We start from the raw sequence: 19,553 nt of genomic DNA, 5'->3' as shown, positions 1-19,553 counted from the left end.
GAGGTTTGATGTGTCACTGAGCCATCTGTCTCTTCTCTCAGACTGTCGTCCACATATTGTGCTGCATATTGTCAGTTTGCTGCAGGATGCCGCCCACACAAGCGAGTGACAACAGGTGGTATATCACAGCTGAAGTCTTCCTCAAATCCAAACAACATTAATGGAATAAAACATTTTTTTTTAAAGAGCTCTTCAACTGAACATTAGAAAATATTCAGTGAAATATGACAGACAGACAACACAGACTGCAGGTTCGCAGGAGGCTGCAGGAGGAACTGCTGGGCTGCAGGATATTCTGCAGGTGTAGTTGGGTGTGAAGCAGCAGAAGCAGGTGGATCTTGCAGCTCCACCTACACTGTCAGGTATAAAACATTATGCAGGTGACAAAATCTTACACAGCAAAACATATTGTACAGGATATTACCAAACACCAGGCCAAAATGATACTATACACACTAACATAGTGTGTGTATATATCTCACTGTGTGTGTACCTACAGACTGGTTTTATATGGTTGTGGGGTCTGTCCCTCTCAGGTAGAAATGGCTGTTTGGGGGCTCAGGTTAGAGTTATAAGACATAGTCCCCGCTTATGTAGTAAAACAAGGGAATGTGTGTTTGAACATCACGAGATGAACCAAATGAACCCTGTGCTCGCGGTGAAAAATGTGCCAGCCTTGCAGCATCCCGCGGACGTCATGGCAACCTGTGGGGAGGCAGCAGAGGCGGCGCTGCTTCTCAGTGTGTGTGTAGAGAGAGAGAGAGAGAGAGAGAGAGAGAGAGCTGTCTGATATTGTGTTGTAGTGTGTAGCAGCAGCAGCAGCAGCAGCAGCAGCGGCGGCGGCGGCGGCTGGGCAGGACGAGAGGGGCGAGCGGTGCAGCAGCAGCAGCGGCGGTGGGAGGCTGAGAGAGAGGAGGATGCGTCTGATCAGAGTCGGAGCTACGATGCAGTGACAGTCCACGGGAGTGCACATACAGTACACACATAGCCTACACACACGCACACTTACTCACACACAGACACACACACGCGCCGAGCGAGCGAGCGAGGGAGTGGAGTGGAGGGGAGTGGAGGGAGAGGAACATACGTCTGCACACGAGAAATGATCCTCTCCTAGACTATGGCACCGTCGGGCTCGCGTAGTATCAAGCGGGGCTGTCAGAGAGTTCTGTACTGGATCCCGGTCCTCTTCATCGCCCTCATAGTGGCCTGGTCATACTACGCCTACGTCCTGCAGCTTTGCATAGGTAAGAAACCAGCTGTCTGGGTGCTGTGTGTGTGTGTGGAGGCACTGTGTCTGTGTTTGAGGGGGGAAATGCTCGAACTGGTGTGTGTGTGTGAGTGTGTGTGTGTGTTTTGGTAGGCTAAAGGGGTGGGGAAATATTTCTGTTTCAGCAGTTTGTGTTTGAGGCTGATTGTGTTTTTATGCAGAAGCCTGGCTGTTGTTTACGCAGTGTGTGGACGGTGTCACATGACAATAACAGTGAATCCAGGGGTTGTCACTACAGTATATTGTAAGGCTCAAGTGGCAAAATGTCTTATAATATGAAAAAAACTCAGATTCAGATCATAACACCGTCTGAATGATTTGGCAACCTGCTTTTATTGTGGAGGGGCTTTGACTCCATTCTCAGGACATACACTATAGCAGGATGGACAGAATAGGATTAGACCATGTGTCTCAGATTCATTATGTGACTCCACCACTCTATCAGCACTATCTGACAGACTTACTGTAATAGCTCCAGGCTCATGGAGTCGCTCAGCTTCATTATCTGAATTTATATCCACCACCAAAACACCAACACCACCAGCGGCAGCATTATCTTCTGGCAAGTCGTCTGACTGTCTCTTTCTCATACACACACAATAACACACACACATACAGACACGCGATGGTGCAGCTACAGACAGCGAGCCTCCTCTGTGAACGGTGAACACAGAGTTGACCTGGATAGTGAGTAATGGTTTTCTAGGATGTCTCCGAGGAGTCTCAGCAGCCTACTCCTCTGCTCCATTTGGCAGCTTGTCAGACCACTAGGAAAGAAGATCTCCTCTGTCAGAGAGGGGAATGAAATGGAGACAGGATAATGAGACCAAAATGCAGCAGGACAGAGGGTTTGATGTTCTGTCTGTTTGTTTTGTTCTTAAATCTGATCATCTATCTCCATATCTGGATGGAGGTGATCTATTGACAGCGTACACCTTCACTTTCGCCTTTACATCTGAGCAGGGAGAGTTAAATATGCAGCAGAAGGAATAGTGCCATGTCACTTTGGGTGGGTGAAGCCAGACTGGTGCCCAAGGGTGACCCACACCTTCACCTGAAAGCTGACCCCTCGAGGCAACACCCACCACACCATCACTACTACTCAACAGGTCATACTCAGAGACTGAAACCTGAGGATGGGATGACTTAACATTTCCTGTGTATAAGCAACAAAGTAACAAAAACAACAACAGCAGAGATGAAAGAAGACCACAGGAAAGAAAGCACCACAGAGAGAAGCATGACTATGTGAAACAGAAGAACATTTCTATTTTTGTAAAGTCTGATGTCTGCACAGTGGGCGTGGGGGGCTTGCACTGTACATGTCAAAGGCTACTGATTCATATTAGAATTTAGTATTTGAGGTTAAACAATAATGTAATTATTAACGGAATACAGTTTTTCAGTGAACTAATGTTTTAAATGTGACATTTTGTTATAAACATCCTCCTTTTAGACAGAGAGACAGTGCCTGAGTCTAGCCCCCCACCCCCCACTGCCTCTGTCCCAGGATGAACCTCTCCTAGAGTTACAGGACTGTGTCTGCTTCCATCCACGAGATATTTGGATTGCAGCAACAACAAAAAAAGCAAAAAAAACCACTGTTTGATGTTTGTTTTGCAACCTCCTTGTTTTATCCCGTGGAACAAGAAGGAAACTGTGATGCAGCCGGGTCAGATGGGACGGACACATGAAAACAGCAGCAGCAGGGCAGGACGGTGGTTGCCTCCAGGCCGCCATGTGCTCCTCAGACAGACACAGGGACGGTTGTGTGAAAGTATCGTCAGCTGACACCTCTCGTTCAGCAGCTCAGTTAATCCCATTGTCTGCTTTACATAATTCACCCCAAGCAATCTGTGGTTGACCCACTTTGTTTTTAAGCATCAGCCTTTGAACAGTCGCTCCTCTCTCTACCAACCTTGTTCAAAATGTGAAGTCAGGAGGTGTTTGGCTTCTTGTGCTGTCAAACATTCACTTTGGTGTAAAAGAAACGGGGAAAGCTGATGTGACAATAAGCCATTCATTGACATATTAATAATAACATTTATTATTATTATTATATATTACTATTATTATTATTAATATACATCCTCACACACAACCACAGCCACACACACTTCTGCTTCCCTCTCAGATTCACACGTGCACGCTTCAATTCAGCTTGTTGGCTCTTCTTTCCTCAGTACCTGCAAAGTGCATGTCTGTGTGTGTGTGTGTGTGTGTGTGTGTATGTGCTTGTCTGTGCTTTATAGCCTAATTACTGAGGATGGATGATTCTGTATGCTCAGCTAATCATTGCTTAGATATCAGGACCAATATAAACAGTGTCAGCTGGTCCTCCAACAGGTCTCCACCTGTCTCTTCTCATGTCTGATCCAGGTCTCGATGTGTGTGTGTGTGTGTGTGTGTGTGCGCGCAGGTTTTTGAGGGGTGGGTGCTGATGATCAGCAACTTCACCCCAGGGAGTGGCTGCAGCTGTCAGCACACACACACACACACACACACACAGTACAGGATGCTCCTGTTGTTTTTCGCTGCCTTTTGTCAATGCGCACTTTGTCAATGCTTATCTATATGAGAGGAACAGTGTTTGACTGGGAGCTTGCTGTGTATTGATTTTGAATGGTGTGGTGTGGATTAGTGGTTTGCACAGTCAGCGTTTTTCAGCCCTGTCAAACTGAATTCAGACAGTTAGTCCAACATGTATCATATAAAAACACAGGAGCTCCCTGTGTGAAGGACCCTAACCCGCAGTGTGTTTCACCTTCTTTAACTCTACACAGTCGTAACTGCTTCTTCTCTTTTTCCAGAGTCTATTGAAGACACGGGACAGAAGGGTGAGTCTTTCATAATGCACTTTAACACCGAGAGGAATCATTTAAAGTTTAAAGTGTCTCCAGCTGCTCTCGATCTGTCAAGTGCTGAGCAGAGTCTCAGACCGGAGGAGGTCTGTGCAGAGGCAGCTCCCCTCAAAACACCACAATCAACCTGTGGCAGCTGGAAGTGCGTCCTCTGGATCCTTTTCATTAGCTCACTCATATGTGTAATTATATTCAGGCTCCATGGAGACCAAATCACATCTATCTTTGATTTTTGTTAAGTTCGTGCTGATCGTTGTGCATTAATATTATTAACATGTAATGAAGCTGCAGACGTTTGACACATGGTTGGATGCACACTAACGGAAGACACTGACGATGAGTCTTTTCTCTGCTCTCAGTCGTGTACCTGCTGGTGTACCATGTCATCTTCATCTTGTTTGTGTGGGCGTACTGGCAAACCATCTTCACCCAGCCCATGAACCCCCTGAAGGAGGTGAGTGTGTCTGATTACGATGCAGCGTTACAGTCGGACGGCGTGATGAGGCATGGTGGGAAGTGCAGATGTAGGTTACAGCCTCTCTGGGTGATTGAACGCTGCATTTAGACTAATAATACTTTCCAGTGGAAGAGCCTGGAGCTGCACTCTAATGGCTCTGATCCTGACCACAGCACTCAGCTCTGCAGACATACTGTATGCACACATCTCAGAGAGGAAGGGGCACATTTGGAGGAAGGCCACCTTTGCATTTCGGTTTCTGCACGTGCAGCTGAGAACCAACCACACATGAACTCTTTGCTGCATGAGACGCGATCTTGAGGCTGTAATAAAAGTCAGATTTAATAGGCGATGTGCTGTTTGTTATCATCAGTTATTTGTTTCCAGTGTTCAATCATACGTTGCCGAGTAGCTGAAAGTAATATCGCAGCTCTGTGCTGCTTTGTCCCCATTTGCCTGCTGGGCCAGAAGGAGCCAAAACAAAGACACGCTGCTTCATCGCAGACATTGCTGCATTACTGATACTCACATTGCTCATCTGACAAAATATTAGAGTGTTTTGACACATGTGGAGGATATGAGTCATTACAGCACAGCTCAAAGATGAATCACAGGAGTTGTTTGTGTTTTCTCTTCTACTGTGCGCTGCCCTCCATAGTTCCACCTGTCCTACTCTGACAAGGAGCTGCTGGAGCGTGAAGATCGAGGAGAGTCTCAGCAGGAGATCCTGAGGAGGATAGCCAAGGATCTGCCCATCTACACCCGCACCAACTCCGGAGGTACAGTAGAACAACAGAGCGACACGCGGCTCTCAGGGCTGTTTTCGTCCTGGACAACCTTGATAGTCTGTGGTCAGGTGTTAGGAGAAGCTGCTGCTGCTGCTGCTGCTGCTGCTGACGGCTGTGTGACTGAACTGGCTGTGTCTCCTCAGCTATCCGTTTCTGTGACCGCTGCCAGCTGCTGAAGCCTGATCGATGTCACCATTGTTCAGTCTGTGATAAGTACGGCTCTCTGCTCATGCACCTATAGACGAAAGACCACACCATATATTGAATTTTGGCAGGGAAAGTAAGATTCAATTACACTGATGTCTGACCCTGCTGTGTTACAGATGCATCCTGAAGATGGATCACCACTGCCCCTGGTGCGTAGTGACACTCTTTTATTTAACAGCCAATAGGATTTAAAACAAAGATCAGTGACACTGCAGCAGTGTAGCGCTCGACTCACATGGTGTGTAATTACAGCATTTCTTTTTTCACATATGGCACCACAGAGTTCAGCTTTTTCAATTTTACACTGCCCAGTTACATTCAGGGGCTTGAAAACAGGCATTTATTTTTTTATTTTTATTTAGCCTTTATTTAACCAGGTAAAAGACCCGTTGAGATCGAGATCTCATTTTCAAGGGTGACCTGGCCAAGAGGGCAGCAGCACACGTCGTCAACATTATAAAATACAAAATACATTACAATATTACATTACACACTGATCACACTGATGCACACATAACAAAACGTAACGTCACATTGTACAACATCTGGTTTTCAAATAAACGTCAATGCAACTTTTCTGTTGATCGAAAAATAATATGTTCCAGGATTTTCTGTTTGAAATGTCTGATGAGGATGATGTCTGTCCTTAATCCATCATCAACAAAATACTATATAAAAATACAGTAGTCCAACATCCCTGTAATTGGATTTAAATGGAGCAAACCTGCTGGTGGTTCGAGCAGTCCGTTTGCTTTTTCAGGCTACAACAAGTCGTTGTGTTTAACTTACAAATGTTAAGATAATTGCTGGACACCAAAAATTTACAGCAGAAAAGAGTTCACAGCTGGAGTCAGTTTAATTTACATGAAGACCTGTGTTCAACAGGACATGTTAACAGTCTACTGGTATAGGTATTGAAATAATGATGTAAAAATTGTTAATGTGAAATTAAAGAAAAGGTCACACATCAAAGTGGGAAGTAATGAAAACACACACACACACACACACACACACACACACACACACACACACACACACACACACACACACACACACACACACACACACACACACACACACACACACACACACACACACACACACACACACACACAAAGGCGGGGAATAAGTGCAACATAAAGACAGACACAAATAACCAGAGAGGACAGATGCACTATACTGACTGTGTATAGGAGGTGATATAACTATTGGTTTTTGTATTATACTTATCTAAAATAGATCAAATAAATTAACAATGATTTTGTAGCAGCTCAGCCACCAGCTCATCCCCAGTTTTCCTCTTGTTCTCTTCGCAGGGTGAACAACTGTGTGGGTTTCTCCAACTACAAGTATTTCATGCTGTTCTTGGCATATTCGCTCCTCTACTGCCTTTTTATAACTGCCACGGATCTTCAATACTTCATCAAATTCTGGACGGTAAATATATATTGTCTGCTATGATATAAACTCATTTTTTCTGAACTGTCTGAAAATGAAATCTCAATGCACCACATGCGTCCTGTGTTACATTATGTGCGTGTTTGATTTTCTTCACAAGGCCGGAGGTAGAGCACATTTCCGTCTGAAGGAGTACCTGGTATGAGGCAGCTGACTAGTTAGTGGAGCTCAAGTAGAAGCTCTGAAACGATCCCCTCTAGACTATTAGAGGAGTAGAGATGGTCCGGTAGCAGAGTTCACCTGCTTCCCTTGGTTTTAGCGTTCACTCTGTGTGTTTGTGTTTGTGTTGACGTGTTGTTTCCTCCTCAGAACGGACTCCCAGACACTCAGGCCAAGTTCCACATCCTCTTCCTCTTCTTCTCTGCCTCCATGTTCTCCGTCAGCCTGGCCTCTCTCTTCATCTATCACTGCTGGCTCGTCTGCAAGAACAGATCCACTCTCGGTAGGTGGCGTCCCTCATACCCTTCATGTGTTTGTGTGTGTGTGTGTGTGTGTTCTGTCGGTCGCTGCAGTATTTAACCAGCAGATTCTGCTTCCAGTCTGCTCACGGTTTACACAGTGTCGTCTCTGCGCTAATGATGAAGGATGTGTCAGTCGGTCATCATCTTCGTCAGCGGCCGTTATCAGACAGAGCACTTTCTTATTATGGTGTGCAACACTGCAACACTTTGTCTGTGTGTGTTGAGGAGAGTGGATTATCCAGAGGAGTATGTTACAGTGTAATGCAGAGACACACGGCTCAGAGCGGTAAGCAGCTTAGTAACAGACACAGGTAGGAAGAGGAGTCACACCTGGTGGGACAGACTGAGAACAAAGACACTTTCATTCGGCGCCGTTTCATTCAAGCTCATGTGTTGACCTGTTTTCTGACCAAAAGTCTGAGGTGTATTTATTCTTCCTTATATCACACTGACTCTGCTTCTCTTCTCCATGTGTGTCCTCTCAGAGGCCGTGCGAGCTCCGGTCTTTCGTCACGGCACAGACAAGAACGGTTTCAGTCTCGGCGTGAGTAAGAACTTCCGCCAGGTCTTTGGTGATGAGACGAAATACTGGCCTATTCCCATTTTCTCCAGGTGAGGTCATAATAATGTCATTCAAGATGAATAGATTATTAAAAAAACAACATGGTTTTAAACACAACACAACAAGGATAAGATATGAATTATAATGTTTTCCATTGATGTGTAATTATGAGTCTGTCTAGACTGAAGGACACTGAGGTCAGAGACGAGAGGCTGTGCTTCAGTGTGGCTGAGACATCCAGCTGGGCTAAAAAAAACAAGATCAGGAAATGTAAATCCAACATGTTGGGATGTGGATCAGACGACGTGTTTGATTGGCGGGACGGTCACTGTGCGTCTCTGTGTGCGATCAGATTTAAAAGGCCGTGACAGCAACGTTCAGGAACAAAAAAACAAATGTTGTGCTGTGAATTAAATCAGTAGAACAGACAGAGATAAACACTCACAGGTCAATGGATGTAGACACAATAATTTGTATATTAGTTATTATAGTTTTCAAAAACATATATTTTAATGGGGTAGTCCTAAAAAGGCTAATGCAACATTGTGTGTAATGATTTTTTGTAAATGAATACTTTACAACATAGTAAACCCCCATTGACATTGATGATATTCAGATCAGATTGAGCAATCCTGCAAACTGATCGATTAATTTTTCTTTTGTCATGAGTCACAAAGTCATGTCTGTGAAAAGCCATTTAATTCTGTATTCATAACACAGCATAGTCTCTATTCAGACGGATATTGCTCACAGATTTACTCTGCATAAGGTCATCATGATGGTATACTGTATACAGTTTGAATTTATGTACCTTAGATTACTTTATGGATTACACCATAAATTCCACATTCACTCTTTCTGCATTGATAACTAGAACTCTAAAGGACAGTTCGTTTTCATACTAGTTATAAAATCATCGAAATGTCACGGAAATGACACACAGTAGTTCAGAGACATTTCAGCATCATCTGACTCTGGATGAGAAGTGTTGAATAAAAGCAGCAGCGCATTAGTGAGTCTGGAAACTTCCACTGGCACAGAGTGGTTCAGATGACGGGAAAGTCCTGAAGGAGACCAGAGAGCATCAGCTCCAGTAAACAACATCATCAAAACCGTCAATTAATGCAGAGGCTCCAGCTTCGCTAAATTAGTAATTCATGCAGCTTCTTGGCAACCACAGTCACAGTTTAAATATAAAAAACTAACTCATGTATTTGAAATACGAGCCTGAGATTCAGCTCAAACTAAACACAACAAATATTGAATAAGTTTAGAAATAAAAACACAGTCTCCATGTAGCCTACTTAATTCTTTTAATCCCCTTTGCATTTTTCCTCGAGGAATAGTTACATTAAATCAAAACTGTGCAACAATTTAGAGGTGAAATAATCTGCTGTCAATCAACATACACATCCTCGATTTATTGAAAAGTTCAATTCGTTGCTCAGCCGCTCAGAGGTGTTGCTGCTAGAGATTTGATCTGGTGTGACCAGTGGCTAATGATAGCTCATCTAAAGTAAATATAGCTGTAGGCTGTTACATACATTACTGAGTCAGACAGTGTTTTAACATTTAACATTTCCAGTTATGGCCACAGTGGTCACTGTTCAGCAAACTCTACATACAGTAGGTGCTTTTACAGAATCAGCCATCAACCACAAACATGAAATTAGATTCATAACATATAGTTAAATCATGTTAATAATTTGTACACTCACCTACACTGAAAAAAAACAGCTTCCAAATACACTGTTGTCCATAAAGTTGGAATAATATTTTGTTTTCAGACACAGTCCTCTTTTTATTCCTATTTATACACATCAGTAATCACTTTTGACCAGGGGCGATGATTACACACTGAGTCCCAGTTACCAGATTGAAGATATAATACACTTTATCTATCAAGAATGAATCACACGTCACAATCATTTCATGAGAAGAGGTAAAAAGATGTTTTATTCCAACTATACGTGCATCAGTGTAGTTACCCTCCTTTCCTCTCCTGGCTCTCCAGTTTAGGTGACGGTTGTTCGTTTCCATCCTGTCTGGTGAATCTGGATCCTGAGCAGCCGTCCTCACCCACGGGCTCCAACCCTGCCAACAAAGGGTGAGTATTTAAAAAATGAAGATCACACACACATCCGTAAAAACAGCAGCGTCTGCACAAGTCACAAGTCACAAGTCACAAGTCTGGCCCCAGGGGTTTGTGAACCTGTTGGTTTAATGATGCAGGGAAATCACCTTGCAGCAGTTACAGCCAAAGTAATGACTCAGATCACAGGATTTAGGACTGTTTTATTTGAATAAGAAACTCAAAGGCGCAGCCGGAACCCTGGCTCCATGTCCCCTCATGAGTATGTGTGTGTGTGTGTGTTTCCAGTGCAGCAGAGGGCCGTCAGTTCCCCTCCAAGCCGCTGAGAGAGAGTCAAAGTCGGCTGCTCACCAGCACCCCCTCCTGGACAGAGAGTGACAGTGGAGCAGACAAAGACAAGAAAGGTTAAATACCACTGGTTTATTCTCTACTGCTTGGTCTCATCATTTCCAGAGGAGACATTATTATGGTTTTATGATCGAAACAACAGATTTTTATCCCTTGTCTGTGTTTGTGCCAGGTGCCAGTAACCCAAGCATGACCATAGAAAACGAGGCATAACCAGAGCTGAGTGTTGGCACCTTTAATCCGTAAAGGTAAGTCCACGTTCAGAGGTAGGCTAAATCCTCTTCATATTTAGATTCATAAATAACTAAAGACCTGTGTCTATGTGTCTCCTGCTGCAGGTCTCTGCTGCCCCCTCCACAGTGTTTGTGCCTATCAGAACGTGACTTGACGGTGACTTGATCGAAACTCGTTGTTTTCCATGTTGCAGACCTTCTTCTGAGAGGTTTTTTTTTTTAACGTGACTTGCCATCACATACAAACCAGAGAAAAACCAATTATTACTGTCACCAGTATCACTTTTACTGTGATCAAGCAACACTATCTGCTGCAATCTGAAAGTATTTGGGCGAAAGAACAAGAGGACGAAAGTGAAACTTGCATTCCAACAATCACAATTTTTTTTTGTTTGTACATGAATAAGCACAGAGCAGCGGTGGGACGGGGACGTCGTCTGCACTTTGTATACTGGTGAACCAATCTGAGCTGCTGTTGTTACAGGTCATGGCACAGAAACTCTCAGAATCATCTATTTCATGTTATTTTCCATAGCTTAGCACAGTAGTAGATGCTGTTATGAGTTTGCCAAACATTTGCACATGAAGTATAAAATAGTGGTGGTGTTATTGTGATGTATATGACATTCCTTTAGTCTTTTTTTTTCTCTTTTCTTTTTCCAGTGAGTTTTTTTTTTAATTGGAGAGGGGTGGGTGGGTGGTAGGTTTTCCACCCACCATGTTGAGTGTTGTGGATGATGCATGCTCTCATCTCAGGATGTCGACACAAACACACGTTGTTGTAGTGAAGTGTACCACGAGACGTCCTCCCCCCTTTTGCTTGAAAAGAAAAACAAAACAAAACAGGTGTAGTCATTAGTAATTACATTTTTCAATAAAGGGCTCTTCTGACTCGTTTCGCATGAGTGAGGATGTTGCTGTCACACTAAAAACACCTGGAAGCCGGTGCTGCCCTGTGCTGCAACAGTGTGTGCCCCCCCCCCCCCCCCCGAACCCCCCACCCTACCCCCAGCCAAATATCTAACCTGCTGTATGGTAGTCCTACAGTCCACGACAAACTGCCGGCCAAAAGCTTCCTGACTGTTGAGTCTCTGGAGGAAAAAACAAAGAGCCTCCGTGTGACGCTGCTGCAGATCTGTTCACCATCAAGAGGCAGACACTGTTGAGCTGTCGAGTGTTTTTATAACTCACAACATGATGTTGTGGAGGTACTGCAGAGCAAAAAAAAACACAAAAAATACAACAACAGAAAAAAGAAGTCAAGTCTATTTTCACCTTTTGAGGATTCTGTCTGTTATTGTCTCGGCTGGAAATTAATAAAAAAAAAAAAAATCACTGAAATTTAAAGAATGTATGCTTGTTTTAAAAAAAAAAGCTTCATGGTGACAGTCAGTGTCGATTTCTATTTTTCTATCTGTCTGTACGACTCGAGACAATATGGATGTGTGAGGCAATGTACTGTACAGTTGTGATGCCTTATAAGAATAAAATGAGCTCATCTTCATGTGTTCTCATTCAGTCCTTTCAAGAGTCAGTGAAGAGATGCAACGGTCAGGAGCATGTTACGGTAGAAAAGTTTCAAGCCTTTATTTACAAAATACTCTAAAAACAATCCTCTTTGTATTGCATATTCTTCTTTTACTCCTTTACAGTGTGAGAATGTGCTGCAGAAAGAAATCAAACTGTTTCGGTTATCGCTTTTTGATGCTGAGGGAGGTTAATAAGTTATGAACCTACACTTCAACACACACCTATGGAAGTTCAGGATACTATTCAACAACACAGCATTTATTCAAACGTTTTTAGTACATGCGACTGTTCTAGGCTGCATGAATCTGGAAAGCAATACAAACGAAAGTGTCATTCAAAGGCCAGAACTACAAGTGAAATGAACTGCTGCACTGGAGAGAAAAGAAGCATGTAAAAAAAAATCAATATTAGCTTTCCCCCAATAAAGTTTTTCTTCTTACTTTGTTACAATACTAAAACTACAAAACTGTAACTTCAATTAAAAATGAAATCTTTACTCTCAACAGAGTAGTTTAGGGTAGCTTCGGCATGTCCTAAAATGGGTAAATGTCTTTTGTTTTTAATACTTTTTCATTGTTTTTTTTAAGGTCTGGTGAATTTGGTCAAAACCAATGTAAAACCATGTTGAGAGGCAAGGCGTGTTCATATGTTCATGTGTGCTTTTGTCGATGAGGGTGTTTACATGCACAAGTGCTCAGCATTCCCCCAATGAAAACCAGTGAATGCATCCCTGCGCATACTGTTAAATATCCTGGTGTGCAACTACTCAGAGCATCTTCATGAACACAAACAGGAAACAGCAACTAATGACAGAGGAAGTGGCGTTCACTCTATAAGCACGATACAGCAGTTTGTTAGTTAAAGGCTTCTCACGGGGGGATTAGAGTTTATTAAGGTTTTATGAACAAATGAAAAATACTTCAATATCTTTTCATGTGCATGTAAACACACTCAGTGAGAGCTCCCTTTCTCATGATCAGACTACAAGTCCAGCGACCGGGGAAGAGCATACTGACATGAGCTGTCAGTACTGAACGGACTGACTTCTTCAATGTCGGATAATCAGCACAATAAATTAAAGTTTAAAAGATAAGAATGCAGCTAATATTAAGGCTGAGCGTGGTGAGAGCAGTTGTGGTGATAGTAAAGATTTACATGTCCGCTATGTAAAATGGGAACATAGAGAAGGCAACAAAGAGGAGAAAGACACCAGAAACATTTTCAGCTTTCCATATAAAATCAGGTTAGAGCTTTAAAGTGCAAAACGTTTCTACAGAACATTTTTTAGGAAAACTAAAACCCCATCTTTTCAAGCATGTTAAATGAAACTGAACCAACCAGACTGTCTACGCTCTGAGGGATAAAAGACTAAACTCACACACACACACGTACCACTGGTGTGTGTGTGAGGGGAGCCTTGATTATTTTCTCTTTTTTTTTACCATCATACTCAGTTGTCTAAGGTGGGCAGAGCCTATGGGAAACAGCTTGCTAAACGATGCGTATGTGTGTCATGTTCTTCCACTATTATTGTCATCCAGCTATGGAGCTTGGCCTCAGCCCTGCGCTGATGACAGAGGTTCAGAGTGATGTCACGACTGCTGTTTGTTCGCCTCCTCTTCGTAAGCGTTTCCTGTTCCGTTCTGGACGTAGGCGGAGCCGGAGCCGAGCCCGTACAAGTGACCACAGTACTTTGCATCATCGATATGATCCTCAAAGAACATCTGTGGGAAATATCGAAGAAACAGTTTTTCTAAATTACTAAATGCAGCATAAAACCACAAGTTTAGCTCTCTGGAACTGGTGAGAACAGCATCGTGTGATGAGTTTCTCCCTACGGATGATTGTGGTGCAGCAGTTATTCTATCGAACAATTAATGGATCAACAGAAACATTATCTTAAATGACTAATCATCAAATTAGTTTAAGCTATTTATTTTGCCCATCTGATCCGTCTAATACAATTTAGAGGTAATTTAAATTCTGACATGGTTATACATTTACAGCAATACCTGTGTGCTTGGGTTTCATTTGCATAGAGAGAGAGAGAGAGAGAGAGAGGGGAATGGAGCGATGTGGCAAATCACCTCAGGAATTTAAAATTAGTTCACAGAGTTTTGTTGTTTATTAAACTGATGGTTAAGGTCACAAAGTATTTAGAGTGATTGTAGAGGGCGCACCAGATCCACATCTCTCTCTCTCTCTGCATGCTGCAGCCCGGTCTGATGCCAGTTGAGACTTGTGCTGCACTGACACTGATCCAGAGACGTGACTAAGTCAAATCTAGTATCTTATACTTGGAAGTGACCAGGGAGCGTGTTCAGACAAGACACCATGTGATGTGTGTGAGAGAGGCCTTAGCAGTATTTTGGGTCGACTTAAAAGAGATTTGAGATTAGACCACACTGGTAAAAGTCCTTTCAGTGACTTGAGCGGCCTACCTCTCTCATCTTGAAGAAAGCCATGCCTGTGAGTAAAGAGTCAGAGCCGGCCTGATGCTGTGGTCCAATCCTCTCCAGCTCCAGCTGCTCAGCTACTTCCTGCAGCCCACCCTGAAAACAAAACACCGTCAGTCCTTAAAGGGCCAGGCTCCTAGTCGGAGTGAAAACCTGAGGGTCACACTCACAAGAGATCAAGGTGTGAATTTTTTAATGAATAAAACAGGAGGTGCCTTGTGCCACCTGCTGTAATATTTATCAAAGTACCTTCAGGTTTTTACAGCTCTTCATGAGGTACTTGACATCGTAAATGACGGGAAAGTACAAGCGGAGAATCTCAAAAAAGTCCACCTCCTCCTCAGGCAGGTTAGCGTTGGACAGAATCTTGATCAGGTATCCAAAGTCGTAGCCGCTGCAACACACACACATGCAAACACACATAAAAGGCGCACACACGCGCACACCATGTCGTTATAGAGTACACAGCAGTAGTAGCAGAGAGATTTTGTAATTAAGGACAACTTGACTGGTTTTCTTTTCTCATGCCTGTATCTGTTAGGGTTGTCAAAAGTATCGATTCGTATCGTATTCTGATTTTTCTTTCTCCCTGTGGTATTGAATATGGTATCGAGTATTGAATATTTTGCTGAGCATCGGTATCGAGTTGAAAATTTTAGTATCGTGACAACCCTAGTATCTGTTTGTCCTCATGTCAAGTACAGAAGACCACTACACATGGGACGGGACACGAGGGCAGACGACTACACAAAGCCACTGCATTAGTCCAGAAATGAACATGTGATGTTGGACATTTAACAACAATAACCCAAATAATCAGTGGCTAATAGAAATTGAAACAAAATGAATACAATACTCGTGGACCAATTATCCAACAAGATTAACACTGAATTCACAGCAGAGCAATAAAGAAAATGAATGAATGAATGAAAATGGATGAAACAACAAAACAACAATAACATCAATAAAAATGACATTAGAGCCTGTTTATAAAAATGTGTTCTCAATACCTGAACAAGACGACAGTGATGTTTCAAACCTAAGCTTTGTTTAATATCCAAAGCCTGGTTATCTTTAGCCTCAGTTTGCCATGGAGACACAAGTGGGAAACTGAGTGCAAAATGAAGATGTTAAGCAGCAGGTTGTAGAAAATATGGGTAAAAAGTTTCCTCGTCACCAATAATTACATTTTAGCAGCAAATATCATGGTAAATTTTTAACAAGCCATTTTCTAGTTTGAACATGTTTGTAGCAAAAACAATTCTACTTCTGCGTAACATCTTAGAAGACATATAAAAAACACAAACAAACAAAAAACAAACTGAATCATATATTTCACACATGCATTAGTTTCAAACTCACAAAACACTTTAGTAATATGGACGGTTTGTATAAAGAGATACTGTGCATCATGTACTGTATATGATCAAATCCGTACTCTGTCAGTGATACTGTAATTAACACATTGTGTGTTTGATAAGTTCTCACGACAATGGCTTGTTTATTAAGTAATGGGCAATAAAAAAAAGAAAAGTTATGGGACAAGACAACTCACTTTTTCAGTAAATTGTCTTGATTCTTTTCAATATTACGTGCAGGGCGAGTACGACTCCTGTTGCTGTGCAGCCGTTCAAAGTTAAAAAAGCAGGATACCTGTGAAAAGACAGCCACTTGACCCCGTCACAGAGGACCACTCCTGATGTCATCAGCAGCTCTGCAAAGTAGAGCGTCTCGATGCCTTCGTCCTCGTGCTTCTTGAACTGAATCCCTGAAGTGGTCAGGAGCTCAATGGAGTCCTGTGCGTACATGTCTTCTCTGGTGGGACACAACACACGTCACATTATTATAATGATGACAACAAGAGACAGTCAACTTTGTGAGTTTAAAATATTGGCTTGTGTTTTATCAGTGCAGCTCTCAAAGCCAGTGTCTGAACCATGAATGTGAGTTATGCAAATTCAGGTTGACTGCATGACTATGCACTCCTGAATTTGTGTTGATCTCAAAATCTACTATAACTGGGTTTAAATTTTGGATATATTTTGATGCAACATCAATGACAGACGTAACACGAACAGGAGAATCATCTTACGTGAGGTTAAACTTGAAGTTGAACTGCCATGTCGATGTTCCTGGAGGGTATTCCCCTTGTTCATTCATAAATGTGAGGCCCAGCTGGATTATCTTGAGCAGATCCACATTGCAGCGCAGTAGCTGGTACTGATAGTCGGCGTTGCTCCTGAACTCCCCGATTGGTCTGGCTACTACGCCTGGAAACTCTGTGTCCTGCGAGAAGGAAGAAACGCATCACAGGGAGGGTGGGGGGGACGTGGCTGGTTTTAGTGGCGGTTTTGTCGGCGTGCATCATCTTTGAGCATCACTCACCATAGCAATGTAGTTGTATTTTCGAATGACATGTCGGATCCTCTTCAGCTCCTCCTCCAGGTTGTTGGCCCAAACCTCACATATTCTTTGGCTGTGATCCACAGTAGCTGCGGGCATAGTGCCACTTCACCATGCAAAATGACAGAAAGACAGAAAGTTCAAGAAGAAAAGAAGCTCCACAGACCTCGACATGCTGACCTGTAGGGACAAAAAGGCAGCTGCACAAAAGCATTCAACACATCATGACCCCCTCACATATCAAATAGATGCTGACAAGCCGTTTGGTCAACAATATCTAACGTTATAATATTAAATGCACACACACAAACACAAACACACATACACTCATTCACACAGTGTCAGTCTCAACAGTGGGGGAGCTGAGCTAACTCAGTCTCAGAGCTGTTTGAGCTGCTCTCAGCTGGGACTCTTGCATGTTAGCTGTGAACTAAGCAGCTCCCTGAGCGCAGACACACACACACAGACAGACACAGACAGACACACACACACACACACACACACAGACAGACAGACAGACAGACAGTGGGGCAGGACAAACAGCAGCTGGCTGTGGGAGACATGCAGGACGTGGTGGACAGCACCGGGCTGGTGTCCTGCAGCACTGTGGGCTAGCTAGGTTACCTGTAGCGGTTAGCGGGCTACAGGCTACAACCGGCTCAGCGCTGGGAGACATGAGCAGGACAGAGGACAGAGGAGGCTCTGCTCTGAGGTCCGAGGCTCAGGACAGGTTCACTCTCACACACATGCACACACACACACACCGGCTCCACAGGAGTGTGTGTTTTTCTGTGCGCAAAGGCAGCACTGCTCAACAACACACGCACAAACACGCACGCATATACATACGCACACACAGCCTACATATATTTATATATATATATTTATATATACACAAATACACACAGAGATACACTCGGCGTCACTTTGATAGTGCAGAGCTGCAGCAGCCTGGTGAACTTACCGTTCCCCAAACCGGGCCGGTGTGTGTTTAAAGTGTGTACTATCTGAAAAACTGTTCCTGTGTCCTACGTTACTGTGCCGGGGCTGTTCCGCTAACTTTTAAATACTTTATATTCAGGATTGTATCGATGTCAACCTACGGCTGCCATCATAGCTGAGCCTACAACACGACGTCATCACGCAAGACTGAGGCGTCACTTACGTATGTATCTATAGAGGGATTACCAGCCTACGTCACAGAGGTTCTACTGCGCATGTCGCCTGCAGAAAGAGAGCAGCAAGAGCCGTGATCATGTCTTTTTGTGCTGGAAGTTGCACTAATTGTTTTGATAAAAATAACAAAACGCGCAAAATTTACATAATAGCGTCAACTCGCACCCCTTTCAAGGCAAACGAGAGAGAAAATAGTACATTGGCGATTAATTTTGAGCAATATAACGTGTTAGACACGTTGGTTTGAATGGTGATAAAGCTAATGCCCACAGGCACAGCTGGAGAACTGCAGCGAATGAGTTGTGAAATGTTTACTATGACAGTGACTGAAGACGAGGTCACATACTAATGGAAAGCAAGCTGAGATTAATTAACGTTAAGCTATATTGTTTTACATTACCGGTACATACTCAGCCATGCACGTAACGTTACAGTTACGTTATGCAGTTGTTCCAGACTTTAGACAGGTCCGTCCTCTTCCCTCGTCTCTGACCAGGCAGCACCTCAGTCCTCACAGACACTGAGTTTTGTAATCGTGAGTATTTTCCTGAACATTATTGTCTGTTAAATAACTGTAGGTAACGTTAGGGATGCACAGTGACAGTGTTGTTTTTACCGCTGACCGACCGACGCCGTGCTGTGAGTGTCCGTGGCTTGTCCCGTGGCTGAGTTGCCGTGGCCGCGGTACAAACTCGATCCTCCGTCCTGACGTTTTTTTTTTTTTTTCCTGCCGTTATAAAACTATAAAACCGTCTATGTATAAAACACACACTACATCAGTAGGTGATAAACTGTTGTGGTAGGCTGACAACATCGCTAGCAAACACCGCTTTGACTACACTAGATCCATAGAGGTAACCATGACAACCGGTTCTTTCTGCAGTCAGGTTGCGCACGCATCCTGATTTGTTGGTAAACAGATAATCCCTCTATACTTAACGCCGTATGGCCCACGTTGTATGGTGACACCTGCTTTCATTCCTTGGGAAATTGAGAACATTTTTTTTTTTTTTTTTTAATCTCATTGGATTTCAATCAACCTCTTTTCTCCAAATAATTTAGTATGATAAATAATAACAGTAACTTGTCTTTTCTTTAAATTTGTTCTTAACACTGATAACCTAGAGGGACTTAAGGACATCACAGATCCTTTCAGATAATGCAGCAGACAGCCTTGTGAACAGCTCCACGGTGCTGGCACAGCTTCAGGCTCAGGCTTGTGGCCAGGACAACTGGCCAGATGTTCATCAT

General features: G+C 43.3%; 2 protein-coding genes across 4 annotated transcripts; one reads left to right on the top strand and one right to left on the bottom strand.

Annotated features, from left to right (window-relative positions):
• The first annotated feature begins 781 nt into the window (after window positions 1–781).
• On the top strand, window positions 782–12,241 carry zdhhc2 (zDHHC palmitoyltransferase 2). 3 transcript variants are annotated; one of them, XR_015036777.1, is made up of 14 exons: window positions 782–1,247; window positions 4,081–4,107; window positions 4,491–4,585; window positions 5,247–5,367; window positions 5,520–5,589; window positions 5,700–5,732; window positions 6,900–7,020; window positions 7,142–7,180; window positions 7,351–7,483; window positions 7,988–8,114; window positions 10,079–10,171; window positions 10,450–10,560; window positions 10,677–10,752; window positions 10,843–11,050. XR_015036777.1 is itself a non-coding variant. In XM_085788444.1 (14 exons), the coding sequence occupies exons 1-13, from the start codon at window positions 1,121–1,123 to the stop codon at window positions 10,715–10,717; spliced, it is 1,143 nt and encodes a 380-aa protein (XP_085644570.1). In that variant the 5' UTR covers window positions 782–1,120; the 3' UTR covers window positions 10,718–10,752; window positions 10,843–12,241. The 3 variants fall into 3 exon arrangements, 2 of the variants coding, with proteins under 2 accessions (XP_085644570.1, XP_085644571.1); XM_085788444.1 differs by having other exon boundaries at window positions 10,445–10,560; window positions 10,843–12,241; XM_085788445.1 differs by lacking the exon at window positions 7,142–7,180 and having other exon boundaries at window positions 10,445–10,560; window positions 10,843–12,241.
• A 62-nt stretch (window positions 12,242–12,303) lies between these two features.
• Window positions 12,304–18,264, bottom strand: cnot7 (CCR4-NOT transcription complex, subunit 7). The gene is made up of 7 exons (XM_085788446.1): window positions 18,091–18,264; window positions 17,109–17,232; window positions 16,816–17,009; window positions 16,377–16,538; window positions 14,973–15,117; window positions 14,709–14,819; window positions 12,304–13,991 (listed from the first exon to the last, which is right to left on the bottom strand). The coding sequence occupies exons 2-7, from the start codon at window positions 17,223–17,225 to the stop codon at window positions 13,860–13,862; spliced, it is 861 nt and encodes a 286-aa protein (XP_085644572.1). The 5' UTR covers window positions 17,226–17,232; window positions 18,091–18,264; the 3' UTR covers window positions 12,304–13,859.
• Window positions 18,265–19,553: the final 1,289 nt, after the last annotated feature.

Source organism: Trachurus japonicus, chromosome 10, assembly GCF_045865225.1.
Source record: "Trachurus japonicus isolate A0001 chromosome 10, Traja_1.0".
In the NCBI taxonomy this organism is placed as follows: Eukaryota; Metazoa; Chordata; class Actinopteri; order Carangiformes; family Carangidae; genus Trachurus; species Trachurus japonicus.
The sequence above is the reverse complement of the archived record's forward strand: the minus strand, read 5'-3'. Positions and strand labels throughout refer to the sequence as shown.